This window comes from Ochotona curzoniae, unplaced genomic scaffold (assembly GCF_017591425.1).
Source record: "Ochotona curzoniae isolate NIBS_2020 unplaced genomic scaffold, NIBS_Ocur_1.0 contig_883, whole genome shotgun sequence".
NCBI classification, from domain to species: Eukaryota; Metazoa; Chordata; class Mammalia; order Lagomorpha; family Ochotonidae; genus Ochotona; species Ochotona curzoniae.
The window spans coordinates 13,430,592-13,443,978 of NW_024466599.1; the positions used below are offsets into that span (position 1 = coordinate 13,430,592).

General features: G+C 50.2%; 1 protein-coding gene across 2 annotated transcripts in view; it reads right to left on the reverse strand.

The window, feature by feature from the left end:
• Positions 1–10,041: 10,041 nt before the first annotated feature.
• LDAH (lipid droplet associated hydrolase) overlaps positions 10,042–13,387 on the reverse strand; it is a 104,966-nt gene continuing 101,620 nt past the window's right edge. For both annotated transcript variants that reach the window (XM_040992902.1, XM_040992901.1), the window contains exon 7: positions 10,042–12,176. In XM_040992902.1, the coding sequence (XP_040848836.1) occupies positions 11,985–12,176 (192 nt within the window). In that variant the 3' untranslated portion in view covers positions 10,042–11,984. The remainder of the gene's footprint in view (positions 12,177–13,387) is intronic.

Sequence of the window (13,387 nt, forward strand, 5' to 3'; positions counted from 1 at the left end):
AATTATATACAGTTATTTTAAAAAGTCTCCCTCTTGAGATGTGAATTTATAGGCCAGTAGCTATAAATAACCAGAATATGCAAAGGTGTCTAAAGGATAAATTTAAAAAAAAAAGAACTGACCACTTGGTACAATTTTATCTTATTCCAATGAGTTGGGCAAAGAGGTGATTCCCAAATTAGATTTTGCCAAAGAGATCTGCTATTTTTCTTCTGGCTATAGGGCAATTTTTAAGAGTGATTGCTCTTGTACTTAGCCATAATGAATAATTTGAAAGATGACAACAAAATATTAAAAATAATGCAGTCTCAGAATATTCCAAAGGGGAAGTGAATAAAAAACTGAGCTCAATGTGACTTTGAAGAAATTCTGGTGGATCTCCTATCTTGGGGCAAAAGCGAACATTTTGATACTTTATTAGCAACTAGGAAAAGCAAATTTGAGGAGCAAGAGAGGTCATGATTTTAGCCCCTGTATTTTACGAATGTAGGGGAAAAATCCCCTTGCTCTAGCACTTCATGGTGGCATTAATGATGCTCTAGGATGTGGGGGGCGGGCTTGAGGCCAGGCTGCACCTGGGCTCAGGTTCCTTGGTTGGCCCGAGGCCTTTGGCATGTCTGTGGTCCACTGAACCGAGGCATTGCTTGGCACTTCCCAATGCTGGGGCTGCTGGGGCCAACAGAGGCTGGGGTGCCCCATGCTAGCTCTGCCCCACTCTGGCCTTGGATCCCATTCACCAAGTGAACAGGTGAAACTCACCCAGCTGTTCAGTAAGGCGTTGTGTTGGCATGGTTGGTCTCCCGCGGCACTCCCTGGGCTGCAGGCAGTGGAGTGTGGGTTTATGCCGTCCAGCACGAGTCTGGCAGTCCCCCACTGGAATGTCCAGTCCCCGCTGATGGCAGACAGGCAAGCATCATGTGTGGCATGATCAAGTGAAGGTGGCCACCCCCATCTGAGGTCACCAAGGCATACCTGCTGAAGCACATAGGGTTTTCCATTTTGCTGGGAGCACTGAGTCGAGATCAACCGAACCAATATTTCCTGTGAGTGAATGGGGTTTGGCATCCCTGCTTGGGGAGCTTGGGGCAGGCCAGTTGGGGCCCTAGGGGTCAGCTATGGGGTCTGCCAGACACCAAGGTAGCCTGGGCAGCCCCTCTAGGAAGCCAGGGTTCTGGGGTCCCTGCATTGGCAGGAGGGCGTTGCCATGACTCCCAGGGCCACCTGGTTGAGTTCTAGCTTCTTATACTGCTGCTCTGGGTCTTCCACAGGAGGTGATGTTGTTGTCTTAGCTCAGGGGGCTCATTTACTATATCTTCTCCCCTTTCACCAAGCTTTCTTGGCATCTTACCTAAAGTGCCTTGGGTGTGGATTGTGTGTGAGTGCATTGGAAGCACACTGACTGTGTTCCTGGTCACGAGAGGTGATGGGAGGAGACATCCCTGCAGATGGAAGGGGTGTCATTCCCATCTTACCTGTTGTTTTCCTGGCAGTGAGAATTCTGACGCGCAGCAGAAAATAACCAGGGACTACACACTGATTGTCCTGCTACAGCAGAAACACACACTGAATTCTTTCCAAGAACAGAGTGTGTGTGCAAAACAAGCCCCACGCTCTGAGTCTGCTCCTGCAGAAAAGCCAGGGGAAGGAGGAGAGAGGGCTGCAGCTGGCTTGGGCCCGTGGGGAGCCCTACAGGTTCCCATGAGAGCATGGCCTCTCGGGGGTGTGGGCCTCTGCTTAGCTGGAAAGCAGGGCCCCTCTCACTGGGCCCTGGGCCAGGGGGCCTGCAGCAGGGTGGGCCAGGAAGGTCACGGCTCTCCAAGCAGCACTCCTGAGCAGGAGCTAAGGGCCTGCATTTGCCCCTCAGGGAGCATCTGGATTGAGGAAGGAAGAGAGGAAGGGCTGAGCTGACACAGCCACACACAGCCAGTTACAAACCCAGGGGGAATGCATGGACAGCAACGCAGTGCCTGCCTGCGTGGGCTGCTGCGTCTGAGGCTCCTGCTGGCTTCTACCTGCCCCCTTCTGCCTGCTCCCTCGCCGCTCCCAAGAATGCTTCCCTTTCCAGCTCAGCTGGCCTGGGCCATCTGGAGGGAGGTCGTGCCAGCGTGTTGGGCTGCACAGGATGGCCTGAAAAAGTCATGGGCAGTTACCTCCTTGCTGCCATTTTGAGGTTTGCCCTTCACAAATGAAGACCCAAGGGCTTTAGGGTTCTCCTCTGCCAAGTCTGAGGACAGAGCAAATGGGCCTGTTCCTAGCCCAGCCCCGGAGCCCCAGCTCTTAGTGTTACAGCTCTCAGCGTGGGCATGTGTGCGTCCCTCTTATCCCTGGGTTCTGTTGGTGCATCCATCTGGGGCAAAGCAAGATCAGGACTGGGAGCAGGGATTGAGGCTTGGCCCATCCAACTCAAGAGCTGTGCTGTGTCTGGTGCAGGGCACTGGCAAGGTGGCTGGAGTGTACTAAATAGAGCCACGTGTGGATTGAACCTGAGCTGGGAGAAGTTGCCACCTGCTGCAGGTGCTTCTGAAGGAGCAGCAGCGAAACAGCAGGCTGGGCCTTGCTGGCAGCCACACAGGGACCTGGGGAGGAATCAGAAACCTGACCAAGAAGACAAGCATGGCTATACCAAGGAGGACTGCTCTGTTAGGTCCCCATCAAGTCTTCACTTCCACACCCTGCCTGTCCCAGCTTGCCAGGGGCAGGGCAGTGGGAGTGGAGTTTTCTTCCTCCTTTTTGTGCTGTTCTGAACTTTGACCCCTCCTCAGATGGGCACAGATAGGCCAGGCAGAATAGGGCTGCAGGTGAGGGGAGCCTGTTCCTTCCCAGAGGGCCCCTGCTTCTGTGTGAGAGTTCCCTGTGCAAACCAAGGCTGCAGGGAGAGGGCAGAAGTTGTGTGTGTGTGTGGGGAGAATTTGGCCAGGCAGCGATGGGGTGGGGGCGTCTGTGGCGATGGCAGCAGGCACAGCTGTGCACGTGGGTTGGCAGGGATGGAGTTGAGGACACGAGGTCACAGACGACTCAGGCCTGTGTCCAGCAGTGGCCAGAGCCTCCTGGGGCACATGGCTGCAGAATGGAGCCTGCCTCTGGGTCCAAGCCTGCTCCTGGCTAAGTCTTATTCCTAAGAGTGCTGCTGAGTTAGGGGGAAAGCCAAGGGCTCCCAAACATACAGGCCACAGAGCTGCGCCTTGAGGGGCTGCCCTGGCCAGAGATGGAGAGAGGGGTTCCGTGGAGGTGAATCTGGGAAGCAGTGACCAGGTGTGTCGGGGCCTTGCTTTGTCTGCAGCTTGGGTGCTGAGTGAGTGACAGCTGCTGCCTCCGGCTTGTTCCTTTACAGCCAATGTTTCAGTGTGAGGGCCTGTGAGAGTGAGAGCCAGCTTTCTGTTTAGCAAACGACACAGCAGCATGGAGAGAAAGTAAGTTCCAGGAGAAGCAGGCTTGCTGGCTGGGAGATGCGAGAGTGTTCCCAGCCAGAAACAGACGCTCCCATAGGGGACTTTCTCTGGCATTCTCTGCTCCAGCTACATCATGGATTAAACGTGAGCATCCTTGGAGGGATTTTACTACGGTGTTCCACTGTGCAGTGTCTTGCAAGCAGCTTGTCTATTCTTTGACCAAGAATCATAATTGGATCACTTTCGGTTTCTAAGCCGGAAGTACTGCACCCGCCCAAAGCAAAGTTAACACTTTTTTTTTTTTTTTTAAATGATTAGCACACTGACTACAGCAAAAGACAGTGGGGAGTCTGAAAACTTTGGGAAGGTTTTTGTTTTTTTCTCTACTTGAGTAGAGCGACCGCTCCTCTCCCAATTGGGCTCCGGTCTAGCTTGGGACGCGTTACCTAAGGTAGGCCCTGAGTGACCAGCAGCCTTCTGCATGCAGTGAGCAGCCTGTGGCTGAAGAGGTAGATTTATTCTGATTGCAATACTGTGATTTTAAGAAAATGGCCAAACTCAAACTGACGGTAATGCCATCAAGGTTCAATTACACGCTATTGCCTCTGCGGCTCAAGACAAAATTAATTATTTGGGGGTGGGCGAGGAAAGAAGGTGCTTTCATTTTGCTAGGACACCCACTGCTTCTATGTTGGCTGGGGGTGGGGGTGTAGGAGGGCGAGGCGAGGGGATGGAGGAGGGGGAGAGGTTTTAGAAACTCATTTAACGCAGCCTGAAATCCTCTTTGTCTGCAATCTTCCAGCTCAGACTCGACCAGGGCAGGGCTCTGGAGCATGCAGGCCGCGGACCGGGCCTTTCGGCTGCCCAGCCAGCCAGCAGGGAACCCTTCCAGGGCAGGTATAAGCCCATGTGTATAATATGTACTCTGAAATTTACATAGATTGTACATATTAAAATGTAAATGACCTGTAAAACAGCAATCTTTTTTTTTTTTTTCCTTTTTACTATTATATAGCAGAATATATTTGTTAAACAGGCTGGTATACTCCTCATTAACCATTTTAATATTTTGTACAGATAAGTTGATTAAATATTTTATGCATAAGATGACTCACGACTGGTCTTTGGAGATTGATGTTTTGGCTTGGTCTAGTCCTGTTGTCCCTCAGCTGAGCACCACCATCAGCCATCATGGCATTAGAAATGTACGCCCTGAGAGGGGGGCTGGCTTTTCCCTCCTGAAGCCCCAAAGCTCTCAAGACATGAGCCGTGGAGGAGGGTACTCAGGCTTGGAGCTGCTGCCTCCTGGGTCATGGTGACAGGCAAAGTTGTGTAAGCTGCTGCATGCAGATCCGGGCTGTGTGAAGTCACTGCGCAGGAAGGAAAAGATCCAGCCTGAGGGCAGAGGAGCCGAGGCCCCACTCAGTGACAACGTGCCTGAGGTCTCCTGCAAGGCCAATGGCATGTTTCCCACCGCAAAGTGCACATGGCACCTTTATGACACGTGCAGAGACAACTCCGCTCAGTGACAATGTGCCTGAGGTCCTTCTGCAGCTCCCCAAGATGGCCAGGGCTGACCACGGGGGCCTCCATGGCCATCCCAGCTCTCACACCCGATTTTCCTACAGATACAGAGAAAGCGGTTCCATCTCTTCCTAAGTTTTCCGGGAGAGGATGTGAGGCAGAGCAGTAGCTATGGGGAAATACAGTCAAATCTCTGTAGAGTGATGGTGGCACGGGTCCCCTGGGAACCCAGCGTTCTGTTAGCCCAGCGTTCTGTTAGCCCAAGTCTCTGGCCCTGTGAGTGTCTCTGGTGAATGCCATGTCATGAAACTTAGGCTTTCTGTTCCTTAATTTTATTCCTGTTTAATAAATGGTTTGTTAGGAAGAAAATGGTGTTCCCTTTTCAACTTCATTGGCACATCAAATAGCACCACGCTTTGTTGGCAATAGTCTTCAGTCAGTTCTTCATTTTCTCATTTTTCAGTCTCCGTTGGATCTAGCCCAGCATTCTATGCTGAGAGGATTACATAGTCAGTGGAGAAGGGGGAGCTACAGGGAGTCAGGGAAGGCATTCAAAACTTTGCCCCATTTTCCAGACACTGATGCGAGCAAGCATGCAATGGCTGATGCTGAAAGGAGACCACATCTGACTGTCACACTTCTTTGCTGGCCTTGACAAGTCCAGGTCTGCCCCTGGTGCTTGCTCTTCTCCAAGCAGGCCGAGGCTATGATACTTCTAGGCTCTGTTCTCAGAGGCAGTACTCCTGTACCCTGGGAAGTCTACACTCAGCCGCTTGGAGGGGACAGTGATCTGGTGAGAACCTCGTCTACTGCGATGTGTCGCCAGTGCTCTGGCCGCCGCTGGTGGGGCTGTGGGTGTCTGCGGGATTCTAATGACCTGCAGGTGTGCAGCCCTAAAGCAGTGGCCAGTAGGAGGAAGCCCAGATGTTCTGCAGAGCCTGAGCAGGGTGGATTTGCAGAGGCAGGATGCTAGTCCCTCTGTGAGGGAAGGCGACCCTGCAGGTGCACCCGCATCTCCTGGCTGTAATGGACGCCCAGTCACAGGGTCACATTCTCAGCTCAGGCAAGAGGAATGTTCCTGTAGATTTCCTCAGCAAGGAAATCTGTTCCACCATGGAGAGGTCAGCACAGGCCCTTTTAGCCAGAATGCTGGAGGAATGCAATTCAAAATGAGAAACTCCATTCTCTCCAAGCACCGTCACGTGCACTGTTGCACAAAATTCCCATTTGGGGTGCTGCATGAGGTTAGCGCTCCACAAATACTAAACCACATATTTGGTAGTTGCTAATACCCAAACCCCAGAGGCTTGCTAATCATGGATGAATGGAACAAACAGTTGTAGCCATACCAGATGAGATGAATGGGTCACGGGGTACAGTGGCCTTGCTTTAAGGCAATCCTCTGGTGCCAGAGCCAGCAGTCAATCAATGCTCTTGACTCTTTGGCTCAGTCAAGAATTCTACTAAGGAAAAGTGCAAGGGGTAAAAGAGCATGTGTCCATGCCCATGCTTCCATGGACACAGCCGGTCTGAGAGAGTGATGGAATTGTGATCTTTTGATAGTTTGATGATGTGGATCCATGAGGCAGGCCAGTTCCCCTAACCCTGAGAGTCACAAGGTTGCAAAGTTTTCATGTGATAGCCAGGAAGAGCAGCAGACTGGCCTAGCAGAATTCCTGCAGAGACACGGTCAGGTGGTCACAGAAGCTTGGAGGAAGGGAGGGAAGGCTGCTGTGGGAACCAGCTGTGTGGAGGGGTGAAGTTGAGTCTGGGCACTGGCAACATTGGAGCAGGAATTCCTTAGGACTGTTAGTGCAGAGGAGGGGAGAAGTTACCACATGCTGGGTGAGCACCCCTGGCTCAGAAATAGCTGCAGAGGGGACAAGAGCAAGAGCAACTCAGCACTCCCTCCCGGCATGCACCTCTCCTCCCATCAAGCCCTACCTGATGCAGCTTTCTCCTCTGAAAACTGTCCCTGTTGCAATCATCTTTCTTTTAAGCTGCTCAGTTGTTGCCAGCTGTCCTTGGCCAGCCAGTTGGGTCCTCATGTACCCTTCCTGCCTTTCCTAGTCCTGGTTCTGGCTGGGCTTGCCCACTGTGGCCTCCAGGAGGCAGCACGATGCAGTGCAGAGAAGGGATGAAGTGAAGCTCTGGAGTAGAGATTGCCACTAGCCATGAGATCTCTGGCTTTTTCCTTTGCTGCTCAGAGAAAACCTGTGAAATGGGGGTGGTGAGCACCCCCCAGGTGGGGAGAAGGTTGTGACACTGATGATGCAGGCACCTTCTTGATTCCATCTTCTTTGTTCCAAACTCACCAAGTTTTGCCTGTCCCGGGAAAGCCTTCTCTTCCATGCTACCCAGGAGCTTTCTGTACCCAGAGCTGTGGCAATGCAGAGTGTCTTCTGACCTCAGCTCTGTCACCTGGAGGCTCTCATGGTATCAAGTATGGCAACATCAGCCTTCTCTGGCAGTGCCCATGTCCTGTAGCCACTCTGCCCTTGCGGCAGTGTCACCACTTACCTACCTTTCTGTGCGTCCAATTAGAAGCCTCAGTCTGCTTGGAAAGCATGTAGAACACTGAGAAATGCTTTTCTGTCCTCAGCACTCTGGCAGGGGGGTTCTACTGCAAGCCTCCAAGACAATGTTTACAAAGCACGCTTGTCCCAGCCTTTGACCTCTCCTTATGCTCTCCCCGAAAGGGAGGGAGCAGGCCCAGTGGTCCCTTGCTCTTGTCTCTTGCAAGAGAAGGCTGGGAACAAAGATGATATCTCAAACCAGCTGAGAAATGCCATTGCTCCCCGTATCTCTTCTAAGTGAACTCCACAGGTAGCCTGGGTTGGCAGGCAGAAGGCAAAGCCAAGTATGCAAGCGCTGACTGCCCAAGAGAAGGAAATGCCAGTCTGCAAGGAGCAAGTTACAGGCTGGGGAAAACCATGCAGAAACAAGCTCCTGCACAGCATCATAGAGAATGGATGGTAATGGCAACACAAGTTTGCTATCCCTTTCCTTTAGGTACTATTCTACAGAGCATCCACTGTAAGGCAGGCAGGATGCTATTTGTCTCTAAGCAAAAGCCCATGCAAAAATCCACACAGCAGAGGAAAGTACTGATACCCAGCTCTTCTTGCCTGCACCTCTAGCTGGCCCTTCTTTTGTTCTTCACTTTTCAGCCCTCGTTCAGGCCATGCTTGTCCTCTGAGGCCTGCAGGAGGAGCCGAGGAAGGAGAGCAATGAGGGTGTGAGCATTTAAAATTATTTTTAGAAATTCAGAAACCATTGCAAACTTCAAAGTACATAAAACATGATTTTCCTGTGAACCACTTGGGCGTCATCTGACCTGAAGGCTCACTGCCCCCAGCTGCTCTGGCAGTTTCTGAACAAACAGGTGCATCTAACTTATTCACAGCAGCATCACCGAAATCAGAACATCCATGTTGGTGTTTTGCCCTAAGCTCATCTTCAGACTCCATTCAGCTATTCCAGTGGTCCCAATGACTTCTTCTGTAGCAAAGACATTCCAATCCAGCAGCAGACTTGTATTGTCTCTCCAGTCTCCTCTGACGGGGTGTCATGTTAAGTAGGAGGAAGGGAAATCTAGCTTTTGGAGGTCACTGGCTCACCAAGGGTTGGGGTGAAGTAGATGGTGGTGGGAAGGGTTGGTGGAGGAGGTTCTGGGTAGGAGGGGTTGTTGGTAGTGTTGGGTGGGAGGAGTTGTTGGTGGTGGGTGGGAGAGGTTGTTGGTGCTGGGTAGAGGGGTTGTTGGTGGTGGTACTGGGTGGAGGGGTTGTTGGTGGTGGGTGGGAGAGGTTGTTGGTGCTGGGTAGAAGGGGTTGTTGGAGTAAGTGCTGGGTAGGAGGGGTTGTTGTTGGTGCTGGATGAGAGAGATTGTTGGTGCTGGGTAGAGGGGTTGGTGGTGGTGGTGGTGGTACTGGGTGGAAGGGTTGGTGGTGGTACTGGGTGGAGGGATTGATGGTGGTGGTACTGGGTGGAGGGGTTGGTGGTGGTGGTACTGGGTGGAGGGGTTGGTGGTGGTGGTACTGGGTGGAGGGGTTGGTGGTGGTGGTACTGGGTGGAGGGGTTGGTGGTGGTGGTACTGGGTGGAGGGGTTGTTGGATGCTGGCTGACTCAGGTGTGAAGTCCCTTGAGCCTCAGAATGCTGTCCCTGGAGATTCGCATGGCCCAGAAATACCATGGGCCTGGGTCAAGGACCCAACTTTCCTTTGCCAGCTGCACTAGAGAACTCTGTAAGAAGTTTAATGTTTGACAGAGATGGGCCATGTTGTTGAATGAGACAGACAGGAGAACTATTTTGGAAAATGGATTTTATCCACTGTTTGTCCATTATAGTCTTCTGTAGCTCCCAATGAAATAAATGAACTTCAGACTTCTGAAATCCAATTTTCCCTCTATAAAAGATGCCATGAGAATGTGCATTTTTACTTTTTTTTTTTTTAAAGCAAGGATTATTATCTGTATTGGAAAAGCAGATTGAGATCTTCCATCCGCTGGTTTACTCGCCAAGTGGCTGCAATAGCTGGAGTTGAGCTGATCAGAAGTCAGGAGTCAGGAGCTTCTTCCAGATCTTCCATGTTGGGTGCAGGGTCCTAAGGACTTGGGGCCATCTTCAACTGCCTTCCCAGGTCACAAGCAGGAAGCTGGATGGGAAGTGGAGTAGCCGGAACATGAACTGGTGCCCATACGGGATTGTGGCATGTGCAAGTAGAGGATTCTAACCATTTGAAACAGGATTACCTTTTCACTGACTTGTCTGGAGCCTGACTTAGAGACCTGCTCAAATTATATCCCCCTTTTCCCATCTCACATGCCCCTGTTTAAACATGCACAGACTGGTCCAGACAAGGCACGAGGGCTGAGAAAATATTTATTTTGAAAATCATATGGTGGCTCAGATGATTAACAGGAATCTTAGTTAGAAAAACAAAAATAAGATAGTTTCATGTGAACAGATTTTTGAATTACTGAGTAGAGTAACATCTATTTGAATAATAGATCCACTGGCCCCAGAGGCCCACATGTTAGAGATTTAATTCCCAAAGTCTTCTGTCAGTAGCTAATGGACTAGGGTGAACACTTGATCTAATTATGGCTTATTTAGAATTTGTTATTATTCTAATTTAGGTCACTGAGGTGTGCCCTTGGAAGGGACAGATACGAGGGTTGGCTGTAAGGTTGAGTGGGGCCTCTCTGTTTCCTGCCTCACCGCAGGTGATCTTCCCTCTGGACCCGTTCCACCTCTAGTGTCCACATCAGATACCAGACCAATAAGGCTACCACAAGTGAGAACAAACCTTTTTAAGTTAGCTGCTCTCAGGTTTTTTGGTTAAGGCAATAAGAAAGCTGACTCATACAACGTCTAAGAGGAAAGGTGGGCGTGTTACTCTCAGGACTTGCCTGTAGGCTCCGATGGAGTGCTGCTGAGCAGCTCCTGTGTGCAAGGCGCCCTGGGCCGAGAATCTCCTGGCTTCTAACATTGCATTTCCAGAACGTCTCCTCACACAGATGTTAGGAAGGACTTTGCATGCTGACCAGCGCCTGGGGCCTGTCTCTCTGCTGGCTCTTGCTCCCAGGCTAATAGCACTCCTTGTCTAGAGCACTGCTTTTCTCCTCAGGGAAGACTCTGTTCTGATGCGGAAGCCATGGCAAAGGGCAACAACTCATTCAACACTGAGGAGTTGCTGGCATATGAGGATGGAATCTTTCGTTAGCAGCTTTAGGTTTTGAGAAGAAGGCCAACATCTCATGGCTCTTAGGATGCTAAGTCCATGAGGGACCACTTCTCAGAGAACATGGAATGTTTCTGATCAAGCATCAGCTCTTCCCATGGTTAGTGGAATTCACCAATTCCTGAGGTCTTGGGATTCAGTCACTGTGGGGAAGGTAACTGTACTGTCAGCCCACCCAGACAACATACTGTGTCTCTCTAGACCTCAGGGTGGACTGAAGTGAATTCACATAACCAAACAGAACAGCCTGCTTTGCTTTGTTAGCAAAATGACTTCTTCCTAACAGATATGGTTCATGCAGAGACAGAGAATTAATCTAAGGTAATGTTTCACTACTCAGCAATCAATGTAAAATACCCTTTCAAAAATTATTTACTTTTTGGAAGAAAAGGATCACAGAGTTGGTAAGAATGCTATCCTCCTTGGCCAGCACACACTTGGCTCACTGCTGGTCTTGACAGAGTTTTACTGTAAGAAATCATGAGCAGAAAACTGCATGGTGGCATGCACGGCCTGAGTCAGGAGCAGCCAGTGCAAGAACAGAAGCCTGCAGGGAGCTTACAGCCTGCCAGGCTGAAGCTCAGCACAGAGCCTGCAGTCCGTTCCATGATAGGAAACACAGTTGGGATCCTTTGGAAACTCTTTATATTCTAGGCAGTTGAGCAAAATGATGTCTGGCAAACTTTATTCTATGCCTAATGTGGGTGGATCAGGCAGTCACACTGCAGTGAGCTCTGCCGAGCTGTGCAGCTGGTCTGAGCTGATCATCTTTCGTGCTTAGTGGAGACCGGGGTCACTGCAATATCTGCCGCCTGCTGTTTCCTGCTCTTGGGACATACATGCCTCTTCATCGTGATTTCCTACCCTTCATATACCTAGCTCTACTTCACATTCACCGAATTAGCTCACAGTTTCTCTGGGTATTTCACAATTTTCTCTAGGAGAGTCTATTCTGCTATGTAACTCAATCTAAATGACTACGTCTAGATTTTTCTTTTGACTGTGAAGATTCTGCCTACCAACATATACCTCAGGCTGTCACGGGCATCTTGCATAAATACGAAACCTTGTTGAGGTCACTGTGTTCCCTGGATCTTGGAAATGGTGTTAACCCCATGGAACCGTCATCAACAGTCCTCACTTCAGCCTGAAGCGCATGGAACTGCGAACCAGCAGTCTGGAAGCCAGGAGGTTCTCAATCTATTTTTTTTTTTCTAACATTATATATATCAAAATCTGACAGTTGCTGATTAAGTATGTATAGGACATAGCACATACCCTGTGCTTCAGCACTGGCTGGAGGTGCTTATCGTCAGTATTGCACGCATCACAATTTGGATAGATCATCCCCAAGCCAGTTGGCCACCATGGTGGCCATTTCCTTGCTAAAGCTGATGATAAAAGCATGGGGAATGTTTTTCTCGCAGAGTCGAATATCTCCTTCTGGAAAATCTTTCTTGATGTCGTCGTAGTACTCTTTTGGACACCAGCGATCTGTAGTACCATAGTAAAATGTAAGCTACAAGAAAAGAAAAAACATTTAATTAGCAAACACGTTTCCCTTCTTACAGAGATACGACATGAGTGGTTAGCAGGCCATGGAGGCAGCAGCTGGCCCAGGCTCCCGCCACAGTGGCCCTCCTGAGGCAGGCAGCCAGCCAGGCTTCACGGTTTCCAGGAGGGTATTAGGAGGAATCTGATGGAAAGAAATTCACCAAGGGGCACCTGTGTATGACATAATTCACTAAAGGAACTCACCAGCAAAACTGTGTGCACTGAGGATGCCAGAGAGAAGGCAGCTGAGGATGAGGAAGACAGCTACTGGGTCATGGTCACTGAATGGCTAAAGGATCATTTAACACACTTAACTAGCTAGCTGTTCTACAGTGATGGAATGGTAGGCCCGTGACCATGCTGGTGGAATGAACATAACGATGGATCGGATACTCAGCAGTTTCAATGCAGCTGACCAGAGGGGATCAGCGTTCCGTGACAGTGTGGGGCACTTTAGCCTCCATGCGGCCGGATGGCCCTGCTGACTCTAACAGTGAGCAGGCTGAAGGCAGGCGGCCTCCTCTGAGGCTGAGTGCCTCACTAGACACCTTCTGCCGTGACCTGCACTGAGCGTGTGCACACACACACATACATGCAAACACATATGTGTATGTATATGAAGTCATCTTAAAAAGTTTGTGGAAAATGTATTATGAAAACTATGCATGGATTTCAGATTTTTCTGTACAAAAACATTTAAAAATTTTCAGCAATTTTCATATATTTGAAAGGCAGAGAGACAGTGACAGAGTTTCATCTGCTTGTTCACTCTTCAAGTGTCTGCAACAGCTGAAGCTGAGCCAGGCTGAAGCCATCTTCCACGTGGGTGATCGGGGCCCAAGCACTTGCATTATCATCTACTGCTCCCAGGGTGCACACTGGCAGGGAGTCGGAACTGGAAGCTGCCACAGGGGTTGTGTGGTATGACAGGTAAAGCTGCAGCTTTTGACACTGCATCCCACATGGAAGCCAGTTTGTGGCCCGGCTGCTTTACTTCCAATCCAGGTCCTAACTGATGGCCTGGGTCTCTGCACCCACATGGAGATGAGAAGACACTCCTGATTCCTGGCTTTGGCCTGGCACTATTCAGGCTACTGCAGCCTCTGGGAGTGAACTGGAAGATCTCTTTCTCTCTAATTCTGCCTTTCAAACAATAAGTATATCTTGAGGGGGAAA